This window comes from Mus musculus, chromosome 1, assembly GCF_000001635.26.
Source record: "Mus musculus strain C57BL/6J chromosome 1, GRCm38.p6 C57BL/6J".
Lineage (NCBI taxonomy): Eukaryota > Metazoa > Chordata > Mammalia > Rodentia > Muridae > Mus > Mus musculus.
The window spans coordinates 172,521,130-172,538,023 of record NC_000067.6 but is presented as its reverse complement, the minus strand read 5'-3'; the positions used below and the strand labels follow the sequence as shown (position 1 = coordinate 172,538,023).

The window sequence follows — 16,894 nt, the reverse complement described above, 5'->3', positions numbered from 1 at the left end:
CTTAATTTTTTTCTCCCTCTTGCCACGCTAAAGTCTACTCTTGTGACCTCATGAGCTACTACCCTCAGTGTTCAAATTCCTTCTCCTATTGAAACTCAAATTTGAAATCCCATTCCGTAGTGATGAAAGTGTGGCTCACAATGGCTGGTTTCCGCTCACTGGGCATTAGCAGAGGCTGCTTCCCAAGTTCTGAAAGGTGGGGCCTTGAACAGATGAAAAACTTGTGTATTTACCCTTCGGGTGGTTGTTTTTGTTGGCTCATTTGACTTCCAAGGAACGAAAGGGACTTACCTTGTTTCTTGCCACTGAAGCCCTTCAAAGCAACCAGACCAAGGGGGAAAAGAAAGAAAACCTCCCTCAACTCTTCTCCATCTCGATAGCCACGCGGAAAAGCTGCCCTGCTGCCTGGGATGTTGGCAAGCAGCTCTGTGTCTGCTGAGGTGCTGGATTCTACCCTAAGCTTGCCTAATACTACTTCCTGGAAACTTGGGAGTGTCTTTTGGAAGGACATCCAAAGGACCATGACACACCAGTGGAATGGTGTTGACTCACTGCTGGAGCACCGCAGTGAGCCCACCAATTCCCAGCTCCCCACAGCCAAGCTGAAGTGTCCAGTCTTGGTCTACCACTTCATTCCCTGCATATTTCCCTATACCTCTGTTACCCACACTTCTCCCAGAGCCAGTGTTCTAGCTAGGTGTGTCTGTCTATCTTCTAGGTCTCCTTTGCAAGTCTTCCGCAAGTCTACAAGCCTTATCTTCTGCCCCAGACAGGAGTCTTCAACCTAAGTCTTCACATTGGCCCTCACATTGTGGGAGCTAGGAAAACCTCTGACTGACCACCTATGGGAATCTTGGGGATCCCCAGTCACTCACTAACACCCGGTGTCCTGGCTGATGACAACTGAATCATCCATATACACAGGAAGGCAGGGGGTTGGAGGGGGACAAACAAAAAACAAAAAACCATGAGTTCCATGAGTTAAATGGTATCGGGAGGAAAAGGAATCGGGTACAGGAATGCTATTAGGTAAGAGGAATAATTTCTGGTGTTCTATAGCACAGTGGGACAATTACTGCCAATCATAACCAACTTTGCATTTCAAAATGCTGGTGGAAAAGATTCTGGGTGTTCCCAATACTAAGGACTGTCAGCTCTCTAAAGGGGATGAATATGCTGGTCACCCTGATATGACCATTACACATCCTACATAGAGGACCGTTACACTGTAGACCACAAAGGCTCACGATTTGCTAGGTGTCCGTGAAAAATGAAAATATATTGAAGAAACAAATGAGTCAACAAATGAGGGGATGCTTCTAGATCAAATCAGACTAAGAGACTTAACCAAATACGGCGTGTGAGCCTTGATTAGAAACAGGTTTGGAAAACAGAAGAATAACTGAAAATCCCTTGCCGATTCAAGAAAACCGAATCTAGGTTAACATTGGGTGATGTTACAGGGTGTCTGGAGGAGCTTTTGATGGAGGCTATGTAAGTGGGCCTTGCTCTTCAGAGATGGGGGGGGTGGCATGAAGCATTTCGTAGCGGGGTGTCAAAATGTCAAAGGCAAAAGTTCTTTAACCAAGTATTACCAGTAGAGTTCTAATTCATCCAACTTTTGTTTGTGGGTAGCGTTTTGAAAATGAAATAAAAAGTGGGCAAAGGTGTGAATGTGGTCAAAACACAGTGTACAACATTGCCAAAGAACGAATACAGCTCAAATGCCTGCCACAGGGCTAGAGAGATGGCTCAATGGCCAAACAAGTGCAAGGACTGTGAGGCCTGGAGTTCGAATCCCTAGAAATCTTGTAAATGCTGAGTGGGTGCGGTGCTCCACTTATAATTATAACCCGAGAAGGCAGAAAAAGAAATTCCCCAGAGCAAACTGGCTAGCAAGACTAGGCTCGACAGAGAGGCCTGCCTTGGTGAATTAAGAGTGACAGAGGTGATTCCCAACACCAGCTTTGGGCTTCCTGAGTGTGTGTGTGCACACACGTGTCCATCTGCATGCAAACGCATGCATCCCCACAGACCTGTCTGTGTGCATATGCCTTTGCTATGATCTTCTAGTGTGTTGCAACATGCCAGATAAGGCAAATAGAAGACCATCTTAGCTTTGCGAAGTTCACACAGGTGTGTCATCGGGTGTTTTGTTTTGTTTTGTTTTCATTAAATGTCCCTACTAGTTTTATTTAAGCTAATAGGGACAAAAGGTTTGGCTTCCCAACACAGTTAATGACAATGGGTTATTGTGTACTCTAAATGAGACAACAGCGGGGGAGCAGGAAACCAAAGCACTCATGCTCATCAATGGAGTGTGTAATTTCCCCCAGTGACCGAGGGACAAACTGTAAAACATCCCTATGTTTACTTGTGTGAAGCGTGCAACCATATATTTCCTTTATGTGTCTGTTCACATTGATATGCCAACCTTGGACCCCAAGTCCCTGGGAGGCAAGGACAATATCTATCCAAATCACAGCTCATCCCCAGCATGATACCATGGCCAAACAAATGTTCCAGACAGCAATTAAGAAGATGATGGCGGTGATGTTGTGAAATGAGCGTATGCCCTGCGAGGCAAAAAAGAAAGGAATCGCTCCAAACCCTGAGCCCTGAAACCTTGGAGCGCTTTGCTGCTGGAGGTGGGGAAACGCAGCATGGCCTGGTGGTCTGTTACCTGCAAATCCTCCTCCTGGAGCCGGTCCAGGTAGGCCAGCATCTGCTCCTTCTCCTGTTCACGGTGCTCCGCCTGCAGCGATCTCTCCTCCTCGTTCTTCTTTATCTGCTCCACGATGTGCCGTTTTCCCCTGGGAGAACACGACGCCAGAGTGGCTTTGAATGAGGAGATCAAGTCTCTACCCTCGACTTCTCCCCAAATGGTCCCCTAGATAGGAGGTTTCAAGGGCATCGGTTGACAAGTGTCCCTTCAGCATGCTTATGCTTCCTGGGTCCTTTCCTCGAGTGTCTCCATTTTGCTGTGTCTGCCCAGGAGTTAACCTACATCCTAACCCACCTCCTCCCGCCTAGTGTAATTTAACGAGCCTCTAGAATCCAGCTTCTTCCTAAGTCTCCTAATGATGTGGGAAGACAGCTTCCTCCCTGATTCACAGAGAGCTTTGTAGATTTTCAAAGGCTGGGACCTCTAATTCCTTTACTGTTTGTCCTCTATTGTCTTCCAACCTGACTCCCGTGCCTCCTCTGCCTACTGTCTTTTTGTGTAAGAACGTATAACACACTGAAGACTCTCGGCTGCTGATAGACAGGCCTGAACCCTGAGGTCCTCTTCACAAAGCCCTCTTTTCTACAGTAAATCCAGGGATACTGACTGGACAATCAGAGCCGCCTGCCAGTGACCCCAGAGTTTATCGGTAAACTTGGAAGCATCTAAATAAAGCCTTTGGCATGAGTAAAGGCTGGCAGAATGGGAGTAGACAAGGCAAAGGCAGCAGCCAAGCAGCAATGTTAAGCTCATATTCGGATAGGGTACTTGAATGCTTCGTGTGACAGGAGAGATTTAGCAGGAGCAGATAGAGTGGCCCAGAGAGCGGGTTTGAGTTCAGTCAACATAAAGATCAGAGCTGCCTAATGAGGCAGAGTGTTCCTTCCTTGGGTCTGCTTATAAAGACTTTATAGACGCTGGGGGAAGATGTAGAGTGGATGACAGGAGGCACCAAGAAAGGACACTGATTTGGAGTATACAGAGACACGCCTATTACAACCTTGGAAATAAGCCTTGCAGGTTGTATGATTCCCTGCATCATTCTGTCAGGGACGAGAGATATTGGTGCCTCACAACTGCGTCTCACTTCTTCCCTCTTTGCTTAGGCTACGTGGACCTGAAGATACTCAGAAAGGGCTTATGGGGGAAATGGCAAAAGCCCACCTTTACCTACCGTACTCTCTCCTCCCTCCGTTTCCTTTCCCGATCCTCCTGCCTTTGGAGGGATTCCCGCCGGTCTATTTCCATCATGTGATCCAACCGCCTCTCCTCTTCATCCAATTCCTTTTGTATCTGCTGCTTCTCCAGAATCTGGGCATCCCGGATTGCGTGGCACTTGGCATTCAGAATAATCTAGGAGGTGGGAGGAAAGAATCCTGGCACTAGGTCTGGGGATAAGGTAAAGGAAGGAGGTGTTATGAGTGTGTGGACATTTAAGAGGGAAGACATGGGAGCAGAGCGCACGGGCCGGAGACTTGCTCCGTTGCTCACTGAGCCCAAAGAGACAGGATGTCTCACTCACCCTAGCTCAAGCATTATTGGTGACTTTCTTTTTCTAATAATTTATTCTTATTTAATGTTCATTGATGTTTTAATCCGAATGTATGTCTGTGTGAGGGTGTCAGAAGCCCTGGAACTGTGAGTTACAGATAGTTGCAAGCTGTCTTGCTTGGAACTTGAACCCAGGTCCTCTAGAAGAACAGTCAGTGCTCTTAACTGCTGAGCCATCTCTCCAGACCCTTTGCTGGTTTCGTATCAGGCACTACAGTTTATTCAAGGAGAGACAGCATCAGTCAGGGCATTGTAGAGTTCGGTAGATAATGGAGCAGCCTTTGGAACTATGATGAACGAACTCGGTGTTATCGTGTTCACCTACATAAACATACACATAACCTCCATAAGGTGTTAGAGCTTTGCAATTCCTTCCCTGAGGACCCATGAACAGTGCATTGTGTGTAGAGAAGCCAAGGCATTCCAGCAGAAATTCAACTGGTGCATTTTTTTTTTTAATCTAGAAGAGCCTAACATGCATAAAAGAAATGAGAAGCCATGTGCCCTCATTAAGAACCAGAAAGTAAAAGCTTTGGAATAATAAGAGCTGGTACACGTAGAGATTTACCAGAGAGATGAAAATCAGAGATGAAGGACTGGGGGAGTCGACTTTTTTTTTTCTATTAGTCAACAAGGGAGTGACACATGTGAATGGATTACAGAATAGAATTTCAAATGAGCCCCTGATCCTTCTACTCCCAGCTAAAGTACTCTGGGCATTTCAAAAAGAACGCTATTGTCTCCACCACTATCTGGGGCCAGACTTGAACTAACAGGATAGAAATAGGAGTGAGATCCTTATCAATCACGGTTCTCAAAGCCCCTCCCAATATCTTAGCTTGTTCAGCTGCTAAGCAGTGCTGCCTTCATCATCTTACAAGTGGACTCAAGGGCCAGCGACTTGCTCTCAACATCCGGGAAACAGGTCGAGTCTCCTCCTATCCACGCGAGCCCCGCCCACATCAGTCCCTCTCCTGGTCCTGGGTCTGAGTGAGAGCGCAGAGGGAGCGGCAGGGAGCCCTCGGAGGGAAGGAAGAGGCCCCCACCTTGCTCATGTCCTTGAGCTCCTCCTCCTGCTCCATACGGAGCTTGTCGGCTCTCTGCAGGAGGTTCTGGGCCCGTTCCCTGGCCACCTCCTCCAGGTCACTGAGCTTCTTGTTATTGTTCCAAGTCATCTCCTTCTGCTTCATAATCTTCTTGCGAATTGTGACGGCTTCCTAAGGGGAGACCAGCCCGGATTGGTGGGGTTTATTCTCCGTAAACTCACCTGCTGCACGTAACCCGGCAAGAATTCTCTTCAGTCCCTCACTTATCAGAGCTGAGAGGTCTCACGGCCCGGCTTTGTTCCCATCCTCCCACTGGCCCGCGTACCGCAACGTTTGTTTATTAAATGCACGTGCACACCTTGTTTTAGCATGCCTTAACTGAGCTTATCCTGCCTGGGATGGAAAGCTGGCCTCCCTACTCCACTTTCCTATTCTGCCACCCGCCCACCAAGGACACAGCTAGGAAGGTGAGTTACCAAGATGCCTTCCTTCTCCTTCTTGAGGGCCTGTTCTCTGGCATTCAGTTCTTCTTTGGTCAGGACTTGGGATGCCCATTTGATCCGCTCAAACTCCTCGGGGCTGATGATTAGCGATTCCCCAGAGGGGTCCTCTGTGGGAACACTGACGTAGGAATGACCAGCGTTAGGGAGGAGAGCGGGCTCCAAACCCCCTCCCCTCCTCTCCTCCCCATACAATGCTAAGACAGAAGAGCCTGCAAATTCATGGGCCACTTGAATGAAAGGTTTCAGGTGAGAAGCAACCGATGCTGCAGACAAAAGAGACATTTTGTCTTTCTTCCCTAAGTCTGTCTCATATGCCGTGTTCTCCATGTAACTGTCGGTGACCTGTCCTTGTGTTTCTTTAAGTCCACCCTGCTCCAAGAAGCTTCCTCTGAGCCCCACCACATTCTGACTCCATCTTACTGGCCACTTCAGGACCAATGGTGCAAGGCCTGTTTCAGCTTCTTCAGGATTGGACTCTATCTTAACTACATCAGCAGCCTAATCTCTGAGCCAGTACCTGGTACTTAGCACACACAAAGCTGTTGAATCGGACTTTAAAAAACAGATTGTTCCTGGTGCTGGAATAAGGTATAAGTATAAGGCAATGCTTGGCAGGGTTGAAGTGGATGCTGGTGGGAAATTGAAATATCCCTGTCCATCCATCCTGGATAGAGGCTTTGAACCCTAAATATTAATTAAAAACTCTGATCGACAGCTCCTGGAGATGTGTCTCTAGAGCTCTCCTGTAGCTACCCAACGCATTCAACAAACCTACAGCTAATTATAATGATTAGAAACAAATGACATACATTAGGGGTGGGGGAGGGAGCAGCTGAGAGGAGAGAATAAAGCCTGCTTCTGGGCGAGGCAGTTTAACAGGTGCATGGCAACAAGACGCAGATGATCTGAGACAGGAAGTGAAATCTCATCTAATAAAAGCTGGGGGGGGGGGAGCGGAGGAGGTTGTCCTAGAAGTAGGTTCACTTATTAGCAAGGTCTTAGAATGCACCAAGTGGTGTGGCCCAAAACAATGGAGGCTGTGAAGTGACCAAGAGCAACCTGAATCTAAGACAGTGGATCTGAAGCATGACCAGCCTGTCTGCAGGGAGGTCAAGAAGTAGGACCCCTCAGGCCACTGCCCACATCTGGCTGTCAGATGCTCAGGCTGGTCGGCCTAGGCTAAACAGAGACTATCGTCAAGTCCAGCTCCTGCATGGGGATCCAGCTGCGTCTCTTCAGCTTAAGCCCTGAGCCAAGGGCTTCAAATTCTGTGAACTGACGTCACTCGTCATTCAGCAGTGGAGCCAGAGCGGTAGGACAGTCTGAGAGTTCGAAGCACTAAACACAAGAGCTAAGCCACCAAACACAGCACTGGCTCCTGGCACTTAGCTGAGCTCTGCCTGTGCCCTGCAGGAGGAGCCTGATGGCACTGTTCCAGTAGGGCAGTAAAACTGAGCTAACCCCAAAGGAACCCAGAGAGCCCCTATGAATTTCCTCTGATAGCCTCGAGTCTGGGGAGGAGCCAGAGTGCTAATTAGGCATCTGGTCAGTTTCCCTTTGCTTTGGATTCTCCTTGTACCCAAAAGGAAGTGACTCATTGGTCCACTTCTCTCCCCCACCCCCCAAGCAGTGCTGAGGGCTTAGAAGCATTGATTGCCCCTCTACCCTTTACTTTTAGAGCCTACAGCAAGCTTTGGAATGAAGGGCAGTGGCATGCTAACTACCAAAGGGAGAGGAGGAGGGCCAAGATGGAGGAGAGAAAATGCTGAAACGAGATGGGCATATTGATTTTTTCTTTTACATGTAGAATGTGTGGTGTGTGAGAGAGAGAGAGAAAGAGACAGACAGACAGAGACACACACAGAGAGAGGGAGAGAGAGGGGACTGTTAGAGGGAAGAAGAGGTTTAAAGTAGGAGACAGAAACTATAGCAGACATTGGAATATGTGTGTCATGGCAGCAAAAAGGGACTATTTGGAGGAGTTAGGGACCATCGAGAAGAGGAGAGGGAAGTCTCAGAGGAAAGGACAAAGAAGAATAAAGTATATAGATGTAATAAAATGTCAACGAAATCCAGTTTTGTGTACGTTAAGCAAAAGAGAATTTAAGAAAAATCTATACAGGCAAACAAGACAAAAGAAAAGAGGGAGGGATGGGTAGGAATGCAGATGGAGTTGGGCTGTCTGGACGGAAGCATCCTGGTGGCCCAGTCATCCTGCACAGTGGCAGCCGTGCCCGGGGACTCACATGAGTTCTCTGACCATGTCTCTAGTGATGAGCTGGATCGTCTCCGTCTTGTGCTCCAAGCCCAGAGCACTGAGAGTTTTCCGGATAGCGTGTTTATCATGGATCACCACGATAGGGCTGTCGCTCTTGCCCTGGGATGAAGGCTATCAGGTCAGAAAGAAATCCATAGAAGATGGTCACTCCACTTGCCACTGACCCAATACGGACCTTGAGGCTTCCACCCCATGCAGCTACAGAACACAAGAGCACCTACGGTATTAGGGAAGCATCCTCGAAATCTTCATCAAAACATGGCTTGGGTGTGTTCTGCACTGGCCTGACCTTCTGACACCAATACCTTTTATTCTTGGGCAGGCGTTCCTCCCAAGGATGCTGGAGACTGTGCCAAGGAGTGGGGAGGAGAGGGGCTGACGGTGTATATCTAGACCTCTGTTAAACCAATCGGGTTGAAACTTTAAAATTTGGTGTCTAGGTTATCTCTCCATGAACATTTCGGGTCTTGTGAGATTCTTGGACCACGCTGTGACTTTGAAGCAATATAACATGCTACAGATAAATCTACAATATAATATTAGTGATTTTTATTCCTTTCTAATGATTAGTGGTTTGTTTGTTTATTTGTTTGTTTTAAGCTATATCAAGGGAGTTGGACATAGCTAAGTGGCCTAACAAGAACTGCCTTAAAAATCTAACATCGTTGGGCCAAGCATTGTGGCAAACACCTTTGATCCCAGCCATCAAGAGCCAGGGGAAGGACAGCTAATCTGAAACCAGCATGGGACACACAGCAAGACTCTTAGGGAACAAATGATGATTAAGGAGGGCACTCAGTTAGGATTCGGCAATGTGAACACAGATCAGATGTGTGGTGTTTTTCAGATTCGTCTAACCTCAGAAGGGTTAGCAAGAAAATACAGTCTCTAAACACATGAAAATGTAGGCGCCATAAACGCAGTAACAGACACCTGCATGGTGCCCAGGGGGTAGCTTTGACTGGGTCACTTTGTATGCACTGTCCCCTGAGCGCTACTGCCACCTGGTGTTTGTTTCTGCTTCTAGAAGGGCACAACTCAGCAATGCTGCGGGCCACTTCTGCCCCCTACCGCTAACTTCCTGGACTCTCATTTACCCAGAAGGCCAAAGAACTTGGGCCAAGATAGGATTAGTGAACAAGCAGAACCTGGAGCTCTGGGCCATTCCCCACCCTCCTTTTAACCAGAAAATTCCATGAGGACCGTTCCCCTCACAAAGAGTGTAAGTGTAATTACAGAATTGCACCCTTTCGAGTCTTGCCTTTACCAGTGGGGAAGACACAGAAGAGTGGAAAATCCTCTCAGGGGGCCCTCTAGAAAGTCCTCTTCCACTCACAGGGAGAGCAATGAAGAGCAGGGGCTGACATCAGCTCTCTACTCCCCAATCCACCTACACTCCTGTGCTTCCAGGAGTGGCCCTTCTTCCTCAATGTCTCCTCTCTCTCTCTCTCTCTCTCTCTCTCTCTCTCTCTCTCTCTCTCTCTGTCTCTCTCTCTGTCTCTCTCTGTCTCTCTCTCTCTCTCTGTCTCTCTCTCTCTCTGTCTCTCTCTCTCTCTCTCTCTCTCTCTCTCTCTCTCTCTCTCTCTCTCTCTCTCAATCTCTCCCCTGCCCAGCTCTCCAAGTCTCACTCTTTCCCTCTTCATCAACTGTCACTGACACCAAAGCTGTTCCAAGGAGCGCTGTACCTCCCTCTCCACACTCCAGGAACCATCATTGTCCTAGTCTGGGTGGGGCTTGCTCGTCTCCCCAAGCTAAGCAATTGGTTTAGCTGAACCCCTGGAAGTCAAAGAAGGGAGGGAATTTCTAGGGGTGAGGAACCAGGTGCCCTGTTTACCTAGAACACACTAGATGTCAGAGCCAGGATCTCTGAATCTCTTCTTTGACATAAAAATCTCAGTGATATGACTAATACGAACATCACCCTAAGCAACACTGGTCTAGGCCACTGCTGAATAAGGGGCAGCAGCGACCAGGGAGCTGGGGGAATCTACTGATGGTGAGTTACCTTGACACCTCCAAAGAGGCTCTCGTCTACCTCAGAGTTCATGGCTTTGGTTCGATAGCGAGTCCTAGTCCGTGACCGGTTGGAAGCGGTGGAAGCAGAGCTTGAGGCATCCCCTGGCCTTAGTGGCTGCAGGTAGAGACAGAAAGTCCGGTCATCGGTACCCAGTGGCATCCAGACCACAGGCAGCAAACATGTCTCTAGCCTATGCCGACAGCTAGAAGGGCGAGCATACAGCAAAACCTCTTATAGAACGAACGTGTCCACATAGGACCTGAAATGTAGGGTACAGCGTCCCCCGTGGGGAGACCTCTTGCCAAAGCACACTAAGTCTACGGAAGGGCATCTGTGCCATCTCAAGAGCTGATGAAGCCAAGTCAGTCACAAGGTACAGATGAAAAAGATGGAGAGTGTGGGGAGATGGTGACAAGAAGGAGGGAGGCTTCCTGTTCCTAGTCCCTGCACAGGTACAGTCTCCCATAAGAATGGCTTTAGAGAGGCAACTGCTCCTCATTTCCCAAGAATGCACATGGTCCTCTTCACCACCAGCCTTCTCAGCCTGAACTCTAGGACCCTTTCATTAAGGACAAACCACCCAACCCCATTCCTGTTTCATGAGCCAGCTGGGGTCTAAAGGAAATAAAAGCTGTAAAAACTCATTGGGCCACAGCTCAGCGTGTGGTGGTTGGCAAATGGTAAGTAGTGGATGAACAATGATTACCAGCTACCATCAATCAGACAGCGCTAACCAAAATAGAATACTTTTTGACGTGCCAATCGTTTCCTATGTTTGGCAAATTACCCTAGCTAATGGCTGTGGGAGATGAGGCTCATTCCCAAAGACAAAAGCTGAAAACATCAGGTATTTGCCTTCTTAGTCAAGCAGGGCATCTAAGCTGAGCCAATAAGATGCCCCTGACTTTACAGCGACTGGGGAACCAGTGATATGAGACACTGAACCTGAACGTGGAAAGCCTTTTTGACCCGATGCAGCGGAAGCAGCCGCATCTGGGGCAGTGCTGATAAGGACGTCACCAGCAAGCAAAGCCAGCAGCGTTGAGGAGCGTGTGCCAGATCTCCTCTCAGTTGCGATTTTGGCCGTGGTTACAGCTGAAGGGGTTCCCTCTGATCCTACTTTCCAAGCCTCGTTTCCCTGCTGGTACAACATCCGTGGGCTCTCCTAAATCCTCTCGGGGTGTTCCATCCCACTTAAATAAGAGTTCTGGTTCAGCGGCTTACAACCAGGAACCCAGCTAAGCACAACCTCCAGTCCCAGCGGTCAGTTCGGCTTCATCTTGGCCCGCCGAGAGTAGATATCTACATCCGGGAAGCAGTTTCTACGAAGGCTTTTGGATAAGGGTAGCCTTAATCTAAAGCTGATTCATTCATTGCTTTGGAGGAGCCCACACCCGTCTCAACCAAGCTCTGTAAGCTGAGATATCTTGGGGGAAATGGTCTAGACATACAAGGTCCCTCCAAGTCTGGGAATCCGTAGCCCCAGGGGGGATGATATAAACGGAGAAATGAGCAGACCAAGTCACTGAATGTTAGTGACTCTTCCAGGTCACCAAACGGTGTTTTTGCCATCTCTCATTGATCTGCCATTGCCAACAAGACCTCCTCCCAGCACCTGTAGCACCTGTGTCAGGTTTTGACACTGAACTGGGCGATTACTCCTCAGCTGGCCCCCTACCAAACAATGAGCCCGGCTGTGTGCGCCTTCCTTCCCCACTCACTGACCGGCTCAGCCAGTGTAGGCTTCCAGAGGGAGTCATCTTCAGCCAGCCCCAAGACAGCAGAGCAGAAAAGCCTGGATTTATAAAGAGGCAGATATGGGAGCCCCGGTGACACCTAAGAACAGTCTCTGAAGGGTTGTTGTGTGGTGGGTGGTGAGCAACCACTCCCCTTTCCACTTAAAATTAGAGTAAGAGGAAATGAACGGGAAGGACAGTGGGTAGGATTGAGAGTAAGCCCTGGGGATAAAGGGAAACGGTAGAAGGCTCTTGAGGGGTGGTGGTGTGTGAGTTCTCCATATAACTAAGGAAGATTTGCAGGGGGCGGGGGGTGTGCCTGGCACACAGCAGGAACCCGACTTACATCTGATTAAAAAAAAAAAAAAAAAAAAAAAACCAAGGGATGAAATTAAATAAAATGACCCCTTGAGGAGTCTAGAGTAGACTAAGATGAATGCCTCTGGGAAACGCATCTTTCTGACTCCGAGTCACTCCACCGTTCCACGTTTTCCAGGTCACAGATGTGGTCTGAGCTGTGGATAGTAATGTATAAGAAAGGGCCCCAGAGTACAGATGGGAAGGGTTGTGATTGTTTTCGCATCTGTTTTCCGGTTTCTGTTCAAGGACTCCCTGCGAGTGGCATTGTGCACCAGACTGTAGGTCCCTCGAGGCGGAGACTGTGTCCTTTCTTTCCTGTGTCCTTGGTACCCAGGTTGGAGGAAGTCAGCACAGGAAATAATCCACTGCCTGAACCTCGAAGTCAGAACAGAGAAAGGAAAGCAAATGACCACAGAAAAGCAGCCACTAGTGGGCCAGATGGGGGAAGCTGTGAGCACTGGCGGCTGGGTAGCTAAGAAAACCTCATTTAAGAACTGCTGACTTTGAAGCCACAAGCCTTACCCCAGGGCTAGAATAACCAGTTTTGCCAAGAGTAACAAGAAGAACTAGGGAGGTCACTGTGTAAACACACTAGAGGGGGAAAAAAAATGAAGAACCAAGCAGAAATGGAAAGTTGGATCCCTCTGGACCAGAGGCAGTAGCCAAGTGGTCCTCTTAGGAGGTGAAGAGCTGGTTTTATTTCTTGCGTGACCAAATAAATATTCCCATGACGCCGAGCAGTGGCTAGCCAGAAGCTGCGTAGTCTGCTTGGAAGGAGACAGCCTTGGAAGGAAAAGCAGCTTTCTCCAGCTACCGACAACTGAGGCTGGAAAGACTGGGGACAGGTAAACAGGCAAGCCCTGCACTAATATGCTTATCTTAGTGACCCAGCTGCCTCCCCCCACCCCCTTTATATATCATATATATGTCCCAGGAGCATGAGAATCTCATCCAAACAAGGTTACTCTAATAGAGATTCTGGGGCAGGAAGATTAAGTCAAATGGATATCGATGAGACAGGGGATCTCCATAACATATAAAGGTTTTTTTTTAAGATGTATTTTTCTTTTTAAAGATTTATTTATTATTATAACTAGTTACACTGTGGCTGTCTTCAGATACACCAGAAGAGGGCATCAGATCTCATTCTGGGTGGTTGCTAGGATTTGAACTCAGGACCTTCAGAAGAGCAGTCAGTGCTTTTACCCGCTGAGCCATCTCACCAGCCCCAGGATGTATTTATTTTATTTATATGAATACACTGTAGCTATCTTCAGACACACCAGAAGAGGGCATCAGACCCCATTACAGATGGTTGTGAGCCACCCTGTAGTTACTGGGAATTGAACTCAGGACCTCTGGAAGAGCTGTCAGTACTCTTAACCACTGAGCCATCTTCTCAACCCAACATATAAAGTTTTTAAGAAAAGATATTTTTTTTTCAATAGAAGAGGGAAGAGGTTGTGAGGGTAGTGGGGAGCACAACACATCTGAACCTCATTATATAACTGTAGAAAGCAATCAACATTTGGAGGAAAATATATTCTAAGAAATATGTAAGTGTAACTTTAATTTTTTTTTAAATCTTACTTTTAATTATGGCTCTTAAATGCTTTAACCTCCCAGTGGGAAAGAAAGGATACATGGGAAGTGGGCCTGTTTAGAAAAGTTCTTTGGAGCAACTCCCATCTGTGTTGTCTGGAAATCGGCAGTTCAGTTCACAGGTCAGCAGCAGCAGCTCGATCCACTCACAAACACCCCACGGCCATGCCAGCAGTCTAGTTCAGTGAAGTCGGGTTAGTAAAAGTGGTGACATGACCTAGCAGAGACAGCCAAGCCTCAGCCTCGGCTCCAGTCAGCCGGAGGGACCAGGAGGACCGACAGGAGTTCTCAGCTGTGCCTCTCTCAGCAAAGTGAAGATCAGTGAAGACAGGAGACACACAAGCTCTGCACAGTAGCTCTATAAGCAAGCCTAGCTCAGCCTCCGTCACTGTCCCTCGAGTCCTATTTATATCCTCCAAACAGCACGTGTCCTCCACGTGTCTTGCCTCAAAGCGTGCTTCTGTCTCAGCTGACATCATTCTTCCAATCAGTCCAAGTGTGTGGAAGCGCCAGGAAACCTCGAGTCCCAACAAATGCAGCTCAACTACACAATGTAAGGCAGACCAATACACGTGTGTTGTAGCAAAGAATCCTTCATCACCTGTCCTGTCACACGCATGCTTGCTTTAGCAGAGAGCATCCTCTCTCCTGTGTCTGCTTCAGCGAAACGTTCCTTCACGAGTCTGCCTTAGTCTTTCACCTGTGTTCACCTCAGCTAAACGTTCCTTCACGTTCCTTCACGTGTTTGCCCCAGCAAAACACCACCCAACCAACTTTCCAAGAAGCCCTTTAGTTTCCACTTCGTGTAAGTACTCCTCTAGAAATGTTGGTATGGAGGACTGGGTTGGCTGCAAGGTGCTCGCTGCAAGGCTGTGAGAATCTGAGTTTGGCTCCGTGGCACTCACATAAAAGTTGAGCCCTAAAGCCAGGCATAGGGCTGGAGAGATGGCTCAGCAGTTAAGAGCGCTGACTGCTCTTTCAGAGGTCCTGAGTTCAAATCCCAGCAAACACATGGTGGCTCACAGCCATCTGTAATGAGATCTGATGCCCTCTTCTGGTGTGTCTGAAGATAGCTACAGTGTACTTATGTATAATAATATTTAAATCTTTGGGCCGGAGTGAGAAGAAAAAAAATAAAATAAAATAAAGCCGGGCATAACATCGCACGTTTATGTCACCACTGCCCTCTGGTCCCTGCATTTTGGGTGGTTCACCACTGCCCTCTGGTCCCTGCATTTTGGGTGAGTGTAACTATCATGTTTCTTATATTGAATAGTTTTCTGCAATGATAGGTAACTATTTTATGACCAAGAAACACAGTATTTATATACATAACTATTTCTAGTTGAGAACAAAGTATCTGTATATGACAGGATCTAGGGGATTTGGCTTAAACTCAAGCAAGACAAGGCAAGCCGGGACTGGAATAGGTCGGTGTGGAGTTTCCCTGACGTAAGTACACCACCACCTGTCAAGGGAACAAAGACAAAGGCTGCTCATTCTTAGACGTTCCTTCCCACTCAGATCCAGTTCCTCTTTCGCACACAGAGTCAACACAGGCTGACAAAGTCCGGCTTCAGATTCTTGGCCTGGGAGTACTTCCCACTCCACAGACTTGGCTATGGGAAAGGAGGGATTCCCTCACATCAGGTCTCTTGCCTCTCGCTATGAGTGATCCACCTGGTTGTCCTCTTTCTTTAAATGGACCAGGCTGCCCACCTGTGACATATCCCGGTAACTTGACACCAGGGTTGAAGATGAGCCTCCAGCCTCTCCCTCCATAGGATCTATTGATCCTTTTCTTTGGGGGAGTTCTGGAAGCTTGTCTATGAGCCTCCCTGCTGCCACCACCTCTCATCCCTCCATGCTCTCAAACAAAAAGCTGTGATTAGCACTATACACACACTCCTGGCTTGCTGGTGATTACTCAAACCCACTGCCCCCTGACATGTCTGTATGCCCATTCCTATCCAAAGGAAAATTCCAGTAAGTTAGGGTCAGTAAGTTTGGCAAACTCTTGTCCTGAGTGGTCTCTGGGTGGGAATCTCTGGGCTTGGGAGAGATTAGCATTCCCTTGAATGCTAGGGAAAAAGGCACCTTTAACACAGGACAGAAGAACTTACCTCTAACACTTGTCCTTTGGTACCAGGCATAGTGTCAGGTCATATCTCTCTCTCTCTCTCTCTCTCTCACACACACACACACACACACACACACACACACACACACACTGCTGTGCTGAGGGAAGACAGTTAAGTAAAATGTACAGCCAAAAGGGACCCCCATCCCTGCACGCCAGGGAGTCCTCAGAAGTTCGGAACCCAGCTTCTTCTGAAACCCACTAAATCCCGTAAGAGCAAGACAGACACTGAGACTAAAGGAGGCCTACCAAGACAACCCAGATATCCACCTCAGCCACCCAAGTGGCCAGCCATTTCAAGTAAGTTCCAGTAACCACACGCCCCGACACCTGTCCGCAGACTCCCCTAACACTTCAGAGCCAACACAGGCTCCTGCGAGGCCCTGCTGGTCTTCACAGTCTATGACCATGACCATCCGCCGCCATCCAAAGAATATCAGGACTGGCAGACTTATCCCAATCATTCCCCCAGGAATTCCCTGCCTCATTCATTCATTCATTCATTCATTCATTCATTCATTCATTCATTCACTAATGCTTATGATGTGCCCAAATCATTCCCACGCAGTGAGAACAGAGGCTCTTCTGAAACATTAGGTGCCTTTCCCATGATCACCCTGCTGGTTATGGTCTTCTAACGGGTGCTCTTCTCAACATCTCACGTCACAGCCCAAGAGGACTCAGCTCAAGAGGATGGGGGAGAAGGTGCAGCACATCCCCCATTCAACCCTACCAGTCTTTTGAGACTTCCTTTCCAGCCGTCGTCCCGTCCTCACTCCCAGAACTTCCTGTCTTCCCCAGACTCTTAGAGAAAGCTCCACCTTTCCCTCTCAGAGCCCCAAACCACTTCAGGACTCAAGAACTACAGCTACCCAGACCCTCACCATCGTTGCGGCCGCTTCAGCTGCAGGCACCTCCACCGGCTCCGCCGGAGCT

At 48.3% G+C, this 16,894-nt stretch overlaps 1 protein-coding gene across 1 annotated transcript in view; it reads right to left on the bottom strand.

Moving 5' to 3' along the window:
* Positions 1-16,894, bottom strand: part of Cfap45 (cilia and flagella associated protein 45) — a 24,741-nt gene extending 7,847 nt beyond the window's left edge. The window contains exons 1-7 of the mRNA NM_027972.1: positions 16,843-16,894; positions 10,109-10,234; positions 8,072-8,214; positions 5,799-5,943; positions 5,323-5,493; positions 3,900-4,078; positions 2,684-2,813 (exon numbers count right to left, since the gene is read on the bottom strand). Coding sequence (NP_082248.1) covers positions 2,684-2,813; positions 3,900-4,078; positions 5,323-5,493; positions 5,799-5,943; positions 8,072-8,214; positions 10,109-10,234; positions 16,843-16,845 — 897 coding nt within the window. The 5' untranslated portion in view covers positions 16,846-16,894. The remainder of the gene's footprint in view (positions 1-2,683; positions 2,814-3,899; positions 4,079-5,322; positions 5,494-5,798; positions 5,944-8,071; positions 8,215-10,108; positions 10,235-16,842) is intronic.